We start from the raw sequence: 13,877 nt of genomic DNA, 5'->3' as shown, positions 1-13,877 counted from the left end.
ATAGCATTGTCATTTACATTATATCTTTTGTAAGTTATCTAAGGAATGCTTGGGTCATATGGAACTTGACTGCCTAAGAATTTTCTCCTGACACTAAAGCCCTGCAGAAAGAAGAGATAAAAGGTTTCTAAAGCAGTAAAGCTAGTCTGCGTAATATAAGTGTATGTCATTATTCACTTGTCTGAACCCATAGGATGTATGTCATGTAGACCCTACAGCTTGTTGTGAGCTTTGGGAGGTAATGCTTTATGAATGTAGGTTCATTGATTACGACAAATTCTTGTGCACAATGCCAACAGCAGATGATGCTGCGTGTGCTAAGGCTGAGAGCTATAGGTACGTGGGAGTTGTTCATATTTTCTGCTCAGTGAAGCTGCTGCTGTTGCAAAACAAAACTTCTAATAAAATTTAAAATACAATTAGAAGCTAGGGTGTAAGAATTTATATTCTTTCTAACTGAGGACATGTAACCTGAAGACGGATGGAATGATTTGAGGTTAAAGCAGAAGAGTTGGATTGTTAAACAATTTCTTTATGAGTAATGAGTAATTCCCTAGGCTTCTCCTGGTTTGGTTTTGCCATTTAAACAATGTGGATTACAGTGGGGTTTTGCCTCTTTACTTCATAGGGGTCTTGAAGATGGATGAATCTCTATACTAAGCTCTTTCTGTCTCTTTGATAAAATGTACTTGATATGCCAAGATCCATGCATCTTCCACCTTGTGTTTTGTTTCAGACACAAAAGATGAACACAACCACACAATAGAAATAGAGACAGATTGGACTCTGGAAATACCATGCTTTCAAAATACCTCCTCAGAAGTTTCACCTAGGTTCACCTTTTCATGGTTGGTGGTAAGCGCTGCCCTTTTCAGTGAATAACTGTAATGATCTTTAAATATTAATGAGGTGAAATGAACAGCAAGTAATAATAGAGAAATACTTGATGAGACAGAGGCATTATGCCAGTGGCTGGGAAAGGAAGTAAAGGGCACCAGCGTGTCTTCTAACTAGGCAGGCAGCACCGTATGCAGTGGGGCTCTGAAATTAAAATTAGCTCCTCGATTGCCACAATCTTGCATTGCTTTCACCAAATTAGTAGCCACATGGGGGCTGCAAACAAAACCCAGGTTCTTTGCAAGATTAACAAATGCTCCTTGCTGCTGCGTCATCTCTTTAGCGCTTGTGAAATTGTTTAAATAATAAATCTTAATGTGATAAAATAGTAAAAAAAAAAAAAAGAGAGGGGGGGGAAAGGAAAGAAAAAGAAATGCAAAACCACCCCAATGCTTATGAAATACAAGAAGAGAATGGAGAGATGGCTCCGCAGTTAAGAGTGCTTACTGTTCTATCAGAGGCCACTAAAAAGCACACAAGGGATCCGGTACACCCATTTTGACTTCCATGAGTGTCTACATGCACACACACACACACACACACACACACACACACACACACACGCACATATGCACACACATGTGCAAAATCAAATAGGTCCTCTTTAAAAACACACACGAACTGTGTATGTGAGAAAAACAGGCTTTGTAGAGACACGTCACAGTTCAGCTCTGTTACTGGAGCAGGGGCTGTAGACACATAGTGACCATAAACCATAACCTATAGGAATTACCATGAAGAGCCAGCCAGAATAGGGACTACTAAAAGTTGCATTTATTTATTGAATTTGGGTGAGGGAGGCAGCATGTACCACAACATGCGTAGGGGCCAGCGGACCACATTCAGGAGTCAGTTCTCTGCTTCCATCCTCATATTACATTGATGCCCACTAAATTCATGCCGTTCATGTTGGTTGACGAGTGCCAACCCATTATGTGTCAAACACAACAGAACCGATAAGTCTCCTTTATCTAGGTGTGTCCTTCAGGGAAACTCGGAAGGTGGTATAAACATATGGATCCCGTCAGGGAATTTACAATAAATGAGATCTGGAGAGAGCGCAAATTAAGTTACAGAGCAAGAGGGTGGGTGATAAGCATCAACAGACCCTCAGGCCACACTGTCGTTTTAGAGACTGGATTGTAACAGGCAAACTGAGGGATCCCTTTGAAAGAGTCCTTCCTTCAAAAGGAATATTGTATTGGCAATGGGCTGATTAAATTCCTACTGTGCAATCCCTTTTTAAATGTCAAAGTCTGTTTGCTTTGCTGACTTAGGCCGTGTCCTAAGTACTGATGGCTCTAGGATTTACTAAGTCTGGTGTGAAAACGTCTAATGTCCCTATGCTAGGAAACAGAAGAACCTCCTCCTGTCATTGCTGAATTTCTGCAGAAGTCACAAGGATTCTTACAACCAGGAAATAATGTGGCTTTCAATGAAAGGTTAAGAAGTAGAAATGATGAAGATAAGCTCAGCAGGGCAAAAACGTACTGTGCAAAGCCCAGAAACTCCGGGGAGCTACAAAGGCCTCCTTCCCCAAGTGTTTGATTAAACCCTGGGAACAGTTTTGCAGACAAAAACTGTCCAAGTTCCAGGAAAATAAAAACCATGTTGTTGTATATGTGGGATTCTAAAATCTAATTAACTCAGTTGCCGATCTCATGGGGAAAGTTATTATTAAGAGTCTTAATATTATGGTTAAAAAAAAGTATTTGCTATGTGTACCTGATGTAATGGTCAGCTGTGTTAGGTGGAGCAGATCTTTTGCTTTGGGGGAGTCATATTTTGTGACTGAATCAATAGGCATCAGACACAAACATGGAGTATCTGATGCACTTAGATACTAACAAAACACAAAAGATCAGCTTGTAAAGATCTATGTGAACAGTAGAGTGAGCTATAAGAAATCAAGCACTATGCTTATGGAGTTGGAATATGGATTGGTAGATAAATGGCAAATACTAATTTTGCTGTTTAATACCTAGGACACATACCAGCATCAGGGAAATTCTTCAGGCTTATTCTGGGAGTGTCTAAATATATTCTAATATTCTGTTTTCATTACAAACTATCATCCTGTGATTTCCCATGGTATAAATTTTAATTCAATCCAATAAATAGATGTGAATCTGATTTGAGTGTTAGGTCTTACAGGGATACAAAATTATATTAGGTATATTTTCTGTCATGTCATATATTATTAATAAAATGTAAAAAAAAAAATAGTAGTAGAGGGAGAAATGTATCAGATAAATCCAGAAAAGCTTCTTGAAAAGTTATGTTTGAGCCAGATAAAAGAAGAGAGTTAATAGCAAAAGACAGAGATATGCTGTAACAAGACCCTGGGACTCATACATACAAATTAGTAATATACACTGGGGAATGAATGTCTTAAGGAAGCATTCGCTCCCACAGTCAGTGAATTAAAAATAAATACTTCCCCACTGCTTATGAATTCATAGTCCCTTGTGGTTGCGTGTATGAAACTTGTATAAGACTAAGGGAGTCAACATTCTGTCAAGGAAGAGGGCATGCTCAGAATCCTAGACCCCTAACTAAAGAGCTTTAGACAGTTGATGCCTTCTGAGTGAATGAGGAGTCACTTTTTTTTATTCATGTAATTCTTGGTAGCTCAACTCTGATCCAATGATGGTTCTATACCCAGTGCTACATGAATAACACAAACTGGACTCAATGGATTATTAAAAAAAAAAAAAAAAAAAAACAGAGGAGAAAGAGGAAGAGGGAGCATGAGAGAGAGATGGAGAGAGAGAAGACACAGAGTTTGGGAGGGTGTAAGGAGGAGAGGGTTAGTCAGCGAGGAGTTAGGGAGAGAAGTCATGGTGAATATGATTAAAGTACATCATAAGAAGTTTTCAAAATAATAGAATATATTTAGAAAGAGGCCTATCTAAATACTTTTCTTTTTTTTTTTTTTCAATGCAGTTTATTCAGGAACCTTGAACAATCATCTGACCCTGGGGAAAGCCAGCCCACAGCTTAAATAGCCTCTGGGTAGCCAACCCAGGCGTGCCACGTGGGCAATGCAGATAGGTCCACATATATGGAAGCAAGCCAGATCCTCAGCCTTAGCCAATGTGGAATTGTTCGTGACAGAGAGCACTCACCATCGGGAAGGTGGAAGGCGGAAACCAGCTCCATCTTTAAGGCATAGCATTCCGCAGCTCTCTACAGTTCCCCCTTTTTGTTTTAGACGCATCAGGCAAGAGTAGAGGTCTGATCTCTGATATTATAAATAAATTGGGACTTTGTACCGATGTTCATTTAGGTGTCATCCACCCAAAGAGCATCAGACCCGTCTGATACCTTTTTCTCAGAGGCGGGACCTGGGGCATCAACCCGCATGCAATCAGACATGCTCTTCTCTGGGTCCAAAGCGGCTGACCCTGAGTGCAGTGCTTAGCCTCGCATCCTGAGCATAACATTTTAGCTTTTTATGGTAGCCACCCATGCTTGGGGAGACTGTCCTTCTTCAATGGCTGTAAAGGCCTGAATGGTCATGGCTGCATTACGCTGTTGTGAGACTCTAATCTTGCATATATACCCCAGACAAACCAAGGAGACCAACACCAGAAGGCCTGCTAACGCTCCCATGCCCGCCCATTCCTTCAGATAGCGTAACATTTTGGCTTTTTATGGTAGCCAACCATGCTTGGGGAGACTGTCCTGCTTCAATGGCTGTAAAGGCCTGAATGGTCATGGCTGCATTACGCTGTTGTGGCATGGGAGCGTTAGCAGGCCTTCTGGTGTTGGTCTCCTTGGTTTGCCTGTGGTATATATGCAAGATTAGAATACTTTTTTTTATACCCATAGATTAGTACAGCTTTCACCTGTCATCAGAGAAGCTTTTTTTTCCCCCCACAGAGACACACAACTAGCACCAGTTATAAATGACTATGGAGTGCTCACCCATAAATGGGACATCTCTATCATAACTACTCCCTACAAGGCTCTGGAACATCATGGAAGAAGGGCAAAAAGACTGCAAAATCCAGAGGTTAAGAAGAGTTAAGAAGATTTCTGTGAGATAGTATCTTCTAGATATGACAGGAAAGAGCCATCGCACCAATGAACTCATAATAGTTGCAGGTGCCTGCATAACACTTCCACAAGATCAAGCCAGTCCATGTGGCATGGATGAGAAAGGGGTTCATGAGGCCCCACTCCTAACTGAAGAGCCATTGACAGTTGGTGACTACTAGGAAAGGAAGAATATTTTTTTTCCGGAATGTGACCCTGATAGGTTGTGCACGTTCTAGAGGACATCCCTACACCCATTCATATATAGGCAGCACTAGACTCAGTGAGAGAAGAAGAAAGGAGGAGGAAGATGAAGAAGAGGAGGAAGAGGAAGAGAAGGAGGAAGAAGAAACAAGAAGAGAAGGAGGAAAAAGAAGATGGAGGGGAGACGAGATTGAGGAGGAACAGGTAACAGATATGAGAGGAGAAAGAAGGAAGATAAGATTGAAATACAGAGTACACATGTATAAAATTCTCAAAGTAAATAAAATGTTAAAAGAGTTTTAATTTTCTTCTCTTTTAAATAATGAATGGGGGAACAGGACATTTAACATTCAAATTATTCATTATCCATGATAATGTCACATAACTAAATACTAGATGATACCTACATTGTTTAAATTTTTTCACCAGGAGGTAGGGTGGGACTGGGAGGAGAGGATGAAGGGGCCTACGACTGAGATGTAAATTGAATAAATTAAAAATAAATAAATAAGTAAATTTTCATCATATTTTCCCTGTAGTATTTATGCTGTTTTATAATCAGGGAAAAAGGAATGATTTCAAATGCACATAAGAAACCTTGCAGTTTAGAAAACAACACCATAGTCTCTTACCTGGTGATTATCAAAGTATAAAGTACCTGCCAGCCAGGGTTGGTGGAGTATGATTTTACTCCCAACACTCGGGAAGCAGAGGCAGATGGATCTATGTGATTGAAAGGCCAGCTGGTCTACCAAGCAAGTTAGTTCCAGGACAGACAAACAGGGATATACAGAGAAACCCTGTCAAAAAAAAAAAAAAATAGTACCTGCCAAACTACAAAGGGTTAACAACTAATGATGATGGTTAGAAATATACTGGTCTGGTCTGGTACTGCTGAAAACAGATGTAAGGGGTGTTGCAAGCAGCCTGCTCTGGCAGTGCTGGCAGTGTAGAGAGTTCGTGGAGAAAATGTGAAGATGCAAAGCATATTGGAGATTGAGAAGTAGGGATCAATACAGTCCGCAATGCTGTGAAAGATCTCAGAGCGCACAACAGATCACACAGCACCTGCTGTGTGCTGTGCTCAATGAAGCCAATGCTATCCCAGAGATGGCTCCTGGCATCTGAAGCCAGCCAGCAACAAGACAGGACCACTAAATCAAAGAGCATCAAGTCTGCAGAACTGAAAGTCCTTATCCCAGTTTAAAAAAAAAAAAAACAGAGAAGCCTTCAATGGATGAATTTTAGCATTAGCTGTTCTGGAAAGTAGCATGTAACATCAATTTTCCATGATTCAGTATGACCTATCCGGTCCCCACTGCACTAATTTTGTTACCAAATCATCATACATAATTTAAATACATATTCATGTTCATTCTTAGAGCCTTAATTTTGTAACTATCTCTTGTGAAGTATTCCTTTCAAATAGACTAGAAGCAGATAAGACAAAGATAGCCTTCCATGTGGCAAAGTCACTAACAGCATGGCCTTTGAGAGAAACTAGTATGTTCAATCCTTCCTGGATGTGCAACTTAAAGGCTCAGTTTAGGGTGAGACATGGAAGGCCCTTATCCATCCAAGCAGCATTCAGGAAAGGAATAAAAAAGGCCAGAAATCAAGATAAATATTTTAAAATGTTTTAAAAATGGATAAGGAAAACCCAGGGTAAACAAAATATCAAACTTTTAAGTAAAGTTCCATGGTTGTTTATGTGCTATGAGACCTCATTATATTTATAGTACTCGAGAAATAGTATTCTCTAAGCAGCCTGTGGTTCTTGCATCTTCAAGGTCATCCTGCAGCCTGGTGATGGGTTAACAGAGGTGGAATCAACAGAGCAATGCACGGCTTTACAACTATCTCAGTCCACTGTGTTAGTCATAGAACACCGGAGACTGGAGCGGTTATGAAGAACAGAGACTTTTTCTCTCACAATTCTGAAAGCGCCAAGAAGTCTAAAATCAAGATGCATGGGACTGTACTCTCTGCTTCCAAAATGGTTGCTTGAATGTTGTCATATGGATGATGGCTATTATGTCCCTTTATGACAGAAGAGCAGAAGAGTGGAGGAGAGGGAATCTACACCCACACACCTCATTTTGTTTATTGGCTTGCTTTGGGTGTGACCTTTTTTGTTTGTTTGATTGGTTAGTTGGTTGTTGTTTTGATAGTTGTGTTGGTGGTGAGCTATGCTCCAAACACCAGAAGTCCTTTCTTTTTTTTTTATTTTTTTTCTTTTTTTTTTTAATTTTTCATCAATTACACTTTATTCATTCTGCATCCCCCCATAAGCCCCTCCCTCCCCTCCCAATCCCACCCTCCCTCCTCCCTCTGCTTGCATGCCACTCCCCAAGTCCACTAATAGGGGAGGTTCTCCTCTCCTTTCTGATCTTAGTCCATCAGTTCACATCCAAAGTGGCTGTATTGTCCTCTACTGTGGCCTGGTAAGGCTGCTCCCCCCCCCAGAGGGAGGTGATCAAAGAGCAGGCCAATCAGATTATGTCAGAGGCAGTCCCTCTTCACATTACTATGTAACCCAATTGGACTCTGAACTGTGTATCCCAGCTGTATCCTGCTCCCTCATTCCCTCCCACTCCCACCCTTTCTCCCTCCTCTCCACCGTGTCCCTTTCCAAGTCCACTGATAGGGGGTGACCTCCTCCCCATTCATCTGATCCTGTTTTATCAGATATCCAGAAGTCCTTTCAATGGCTCCTTTATGTAGTAGCCCAAGTCCCTCTTATTGGGTACCACCATTTAACACTGTGACATTGGGAATAAGTTTTGGAGACAGGAACAAAACCATATGAACCATAGCAATAATTGTCCAAATTTCCATTTATATAGATATAATATAAATGTTCACAAAACCACAGAGTGTTTGTGGGTAGAACTAGAAAGGGGTGAATTTATATTGGTGAATACCTACTAAGTGGGTAGACTACATAGCTAGTTAAATTTATACTACACATTAAAGCAAATGGCTTCACCAAGATGTAAACCAAATAAATTTTTTGAAGTAATTACTAATAGTTTTAAAGGGAGAAAATAAGAGATAGAAAATAAAGGAGGAAAAAAAAGGCTCTCTATGTGAGGTTCCCTGCAAGCATTCATGCAGAGCTAGTCAACTGAGATCATTTATACCAAATAGGAGTTGAAATATGTCCTATGTTGCCAGTCACCACAGACAGGTCAGTATAATATAAGGTCCTTTCAACCAGCAAATCTGCCATAACGCCTTCAGCCTACAACCTATAGAAAGGCTTCTGGCTGTCTGGAATTTGTCCTAAATTTCTCATTCCAAACATACCTCAAAGCCATATAAAAATATATATATTTGTGTATATATATATATATATATTTTAAATAATTTAGTGGGTCATATTTGTTCTGTATGTGTAGCCCTGAGGCATCATCTTCCTTGATTCTGAGTATCCTGGCTTTAAAATGCTTTAGTTTGAGTACCTTCTTATTTCATGTGACTTGTGCCCATGCAAGTTAACATTAATGTATTGCATACTATGATAAGGGGTATAAGATAAACTTGAACAAGCTTTGCACTGCCTAGAACATTAAAGTGCACTAAACAGATTGAAGCTCTCCGATTGGTTATCTAGTACCAAATGGTCAGCCTGAAAACATACATACAAATAACATTCTGTAGACTGAGAAGGTTGTACATATGTATTTTGGAATACAGAATATTATATATATACGTACATATATGTGTGTAACAATAATAAAAAAGAGGCTATGAATTAAAAAAAAGAAGGGTTTATGGGACTGTTTGGAGGGAGGAAAAAGAAAGGAAATGTGTTGTAATTATATTATAATCTTTAAAAAAAAAAGAAGTAGCAGTTGAAAAGAAAGTATCTGTAATAATGAGAAGTTACCATTTCAGTTGCAGTCATTGAGTAATTACAAAATTATAGAGCTTCCCCTTCTAGCTCCCCTAGCTCTCTAGCTTTCCTTAGCTCTCCTGACTCTGCTAGGTCTAGGTACTGGGTGGTTTATTTGAGTTAGATTTGCTTCCCAATTTGATCTGTGATGGCAGCCATTCACATGAAGGTTCTTGCCCTAGGGACTCAGCCATCCCTCAGGAGTCCCTCCTATTACTTGCTTCAAGGCACTTTGCAGCTGAATTCCATCTTTTAAAAACAAAGCTTCCCTCTCCATCTGCAGCTGTCAAACGCCAAGTAAAAGCAAACAAAACAAAACAAACATTGGAAATATGTATGTATCCAATACATACACATACGTACGTATGTATGTACGTATGTATGATAATGAAAGTATTACAGCAAGCCATACCCTGATAATCTAATAAAAGCAAAGGCAGTCTTAAGCAGCCTGCATCCTGTGTCTACCATCTTCCTCTAACAATGTGACAGATGGGAATGTCCCAAATAGAAAACCACATGGCGAACAAGCAAGAACACTTTAAAATAACCTTTGCTAAATTTGTTCCTTGACAATTTCATATATGCATGCATGCAGTATGAATACCCTCCCCCACCTGATTCTTCACACCTCCCTCTCACCCCTGCCACCCCTCTCCTTCTCTAGGATCCTTTCCCACATGTATGTCTTTGTATTCTAGTGTGTGACCCACTAAGTTGAATCAGCACCGTCTGTGTGATTTTTCGTTGGCTCACCAGCAGTTCACACAGTTAAAGACAACTACTGCCCCTCCATCAAATTCCCTCAATCATCAGTAGTAGTTCAGGGGTGAGAGATAAGGTCCCATGAGCCTCTTTCTGATTCATGATTGACTGTTGACAGGACGAGGACATTTTTTTCTTTAATTTTGTGATTATAATATAATTATGTAACTTGTCTCTCTTTTTGTTTTTTTCCTCCCTCCAAGCCCTCCATATTCTCCTCATTGCTCATTTTCAAATTTGTGGCCTCTTTATTCACTAATTGTATTTTGTTTGTTTGTTTGTTTGTTTGTTTGCAAGCCTAGATTTTTATGGCTGAGCCACCTCTCCAGCCCTCTTTTTTTTCATTAATTGTTGTTACATGCACATATGTATGTTTTCAGGGCTAACCATTTGGTAATGGATAACCAATTAATATGTTCTTCTTTGGAGAAGACTATTTGTCTCACTCTCAGGATTCCTTAGTTTCCCATAGTTCTTTGTGCAGGTTTGAGGTATTGTGCTCTTTCCATACTTTATCATGTCTATTGGTGTTGGCCTTGTTCAGCTCATGTGTAGGCCATCATTTGTCCTTATACCCACAGATAAGTGTAGTCTTCAACCGAATGAAGGAAACATCTCTTTGCAACAGATAGAAACCACTGAAGAAAAACAGAGTCTATCAAAATACAGAGCTGCGGAGAACAGCCACAATGGCTGCATCTACAAAACACACCTAAGTCTCAAGGACATTACAGAAGAAAGTAGGGAAAGACTGTAAGAGCCAGAGCACCAGGCAGTTTGCTGTGAGACTGTGTCTCCTGGAAATGTTAGAAGCTATGCACATTACAGTCTCTCCAAAAACATTTTGAACTACAAAATCTTTATAAAACCAGCCCATATACATGATGCTATAAGAAGTACCTTGTACTGAAGGCCCTGAAGAGGGAGCCAGCTTCCTTAACTATTCTCATCGGGTCTGTGATGCTGAGGGACATGCTTTCTACTTCATTCTACCTTTACTCAGGGCTCTCCTGAGCCCCTGTCTTGGGAATACAATCTCCCTATGCTCCTAAGACTGCTTTTTATTGCTGTGGAGGGGCATACTTTAGATGGAGGTTTATACAGGCTGTGGTTCTTTGTAAGAAACCTTAGTGTTCCATCTGTATGGGACACTGATAATGAGCTCAGCCAGATTCAGCCAAAGAATTGGGGATTACATAAGAGCCTCCTACTGAGTAGGCTCTGGAAATGTCTGTATAATTACTCTAATAAATCTGCCTGTGCCAAATTCACTCACCAACCTAGATTCTCCTTCTACCCCAAATCTAACTTTGTAACTTCGCAATTCCAAGTCACAGGTAGCTGCTTTCATTATTTTATATCATTTTTCACTGCCAGATGCATTCCAATTCTCTTTCTCCCCTTTAGTCCATCGCATTTCCCCTGTGCATCATAATTCACTTGGGAAGTTCAGGGTTAGGCCAGCCATTCTCAGCTGGCTCATGGCTCCCCTGAGGAACTTCAAAATTGTTCCTCAATTCCAGCTTAGGTCTGGTCTCAGACAGATTGAATGTGAATCTCTAGAGGGACAACTTGTGCCACGGACAGTTTCCAAGCAGCTAAGGAGATTAAGTTAGAATTACACAGAGAGGCGATGTAACCAGCATACCGCCTTTGTGCTCAGGAGAACTGTCTTCCCTGGAAAGCTGGTCAGCACCATACTGACACTGACAATCATTGTGACCACAAGGCCTGTCCTGGAAATCCTGGGTAGGGAAAGAATAATTGATAATTTTCTTCATCCGTCAAAGACAGGACATGAAATAGAGGAGTCAATTTCTCCCAGAAAATGCCAATGAACGAAAGTCACATTAACCTTTAAAGCCCACTTCTTATGAGTTCTCTCTGAGCATAATATAGTCTTAGAAGCAGGGATACAAGGTATAGGACAATGGTCCTCAACCTTCTTAATGCAGTGCCTCGTGTCATGGTGACTTCCAACCATAAAGTGTTTTCACTGTTACTTCTTAGTTGAAATTTACCTACTGTTATAAATCATAATGTAAATATCTGATACTTCCAGTGGTCTTGGGCCACCCTATGAAAAGATCCCCAAATGGGTTGTGACTCACAGGTTGAGAACTGCTGGGCTAGGACCATGAGTGCAATGAAGGACTGCAACAAAGAGGGCCTAGGAGGACAAAATTTGAAGGGTCCACCTCCTCACAGGTGCCTTTCCTTCATGTGCAAGACTCTGAAAATGCTGCTTCCATAAGTTCTTTGCTCGATTGCTTCTACTCTATCCTACAGTTGATCCTAAAAGGGGCTAGCCTTTCAGACCTTTTCTCGGGGAATTCTGGGAAGAAAATACAGGTGGAATTGTGAAGCTGATGTAAAGATCTAATTAGCAACACCCCAGCGTCGTCCCCAGCACATCCTTCTTAAAGAGTTACTCTCTCACACATTACAACCTGGCTGCAGTTTCCCCTTCCTCCCAGTTCTGTATTTGCTCAACCCTCTCCCCTAGAACACAAGGGAGGAGTGGCTATCCAGCGCATCTTAACAGTGAGATCGCCAGACTTCTCAAATGAGCACAGCAATCTGCTAAAAGCACTCTCTCCTGTCCTGAGAGCAAGACTGAGTGGCAAGGTCCTTTCAGAACAACACGCTTTTATTCATGTTAGGAGAAGATAAGAGAAACTTTTATTAAAGTGCAAGAGTAACAATACTTTCTCTAACAATATACTCAGTCTCCCTAATTTAATTCTTCATCCTTGCTGTTTTATGAGTGTTTCAATAGCACTTGTCAGGCTCGAGATGTGGCTCAGTGCTTAAAGTCCCTGTTGCTCTTTCAGATGAACTGAGTCTGGCTCCCAACACCCACACTCGCTATCTCCTGTGAGATCTAGTTCCAGTAAATGCAATGCCTTCTGGCTTCCATAAGCATCTGTACTCACGTGCACGTACACACAGACACACATACACATGATTTAAAACAAATAAATCCTGTTTATGATACAGTCAGTTGAGGTACATTGACACATTGTGTGTTCTGTAACTGAGTACTATTTCTTGCACCAGAAGAAAGATGGCGTCCAAGAAGTTCTCTTCACTGATGATCACCATGTGAGCAATTCCACATCATTTAAAGGCAGAATCAGGCTGGGTACAGACTACGGTCTTCACCTCTTTCCAGTCTAAATCCAAGATGATGGCATGATATTTTCTTGCCACCTGACAGTCAGCCTTCTCAAGGCCTGGAAGACCTCCACCACAGTCAAGGGTTTTGGTAAAGTGTTTACATCATAATCTCTTTGGCATCTTAGTGTCAATGCTTCCAGTGATACTCTTTCCTCAGGAGGAAGCTCTCCCCACCCTTAACACCATACAGTAACCACATAAGGGTAAGTCCTGCAATTGTTTGACTTGACTCCTATCATTCTTATTTCGGGGTAGGGACAAAGGTGGAAGGCTAAAGAATAATGATTCAGTTAATAGACTAAAGCCCCCAGAAAGTCACATATAGGTCAGCTTCATGGTGACCTCTACCTTGTTTGCAGGCATGATGTTTCCTAAAGGTACTGGAAATCTCTTTAATTATAACTGCCAAAATCTAATCGCTTGGGTGTCTAATTATCTGGCTTATTTTCTGGTGCAAGGTGCAATATGGCCACCATGAGAAAAAGGAGCTGATCAATAAGGCCAGAGAAATGGCAAACCCCGCCACCATCCTGCCAGGGCCCACGGGGATGAGAGACCTCCACGGGTTTCTGGCAGTTGAGCTTGCAGACATGGCTCTCTGGTCCTCATGGGACAGAGCTATGAAATCCACCACAGCCTCGTTCAGAATGTAGAGACGCCACAGGGTGCAATTTGAAGAAAAAATGTAAGCATTCTATTTTGTTCCCTGGTGCAAGAAAATATTACTAAACAGAAGCTCCTAGCTTTGGCTAGTTATTCATTTTTGTGACCATGGCCTGCAGATTTTAAACTCATTCTAAAGAAGGACAAAGAGTTTCAGCAACTTCTCTGATTCCCTGTTGAGTGGAGCCTTTCAGAGGACCCTCTATAGCATGCTCCTATCCTGTTCCCT

At 40.8% G+C, this 13,877-nt stretch overlaps 1 protein-coding gene across 1 annotated transcript in view; it reads left to right on the top strand.

Annotated features, from left to right (window-relative positions):
• Cd96 (CD96 molecule) overlaps window positions 1-13,877 on the top strand; it is a 45,935-nt gene that overhangs the window by 12,521 nt on the left and 19,537 nt on the right. Inside the window, 2 exon segments of the mRNA XM_060370110.1 lie at window positions 746-855; window positions 12,866-13,073. Coding sequence (XP_060226093.1) covers window positions 746-855; window positions 12,866-13,073 — 318 coding nt within the window.

The sequence above is a fragment of the Meriones unguiculatus genome, chromosome 17 (assembly GCF_030254825.1).
Source record: "Meriones unguiculatus strain TT.TT164.6M chromosome 17, Bangor_MerUng_6.1, whole genome shotgun sequence".
Lineage (NCBI taxonomy): Eukaryota > Metazoa > Chordata > Mammalia > Rodentia > Muridae > Meriones > Meriones unguiculatus.
Note: the sequence above shows the minus strand (reverse complement) of the source record. Positions and strands in the feature narration are given on the sequence as shown.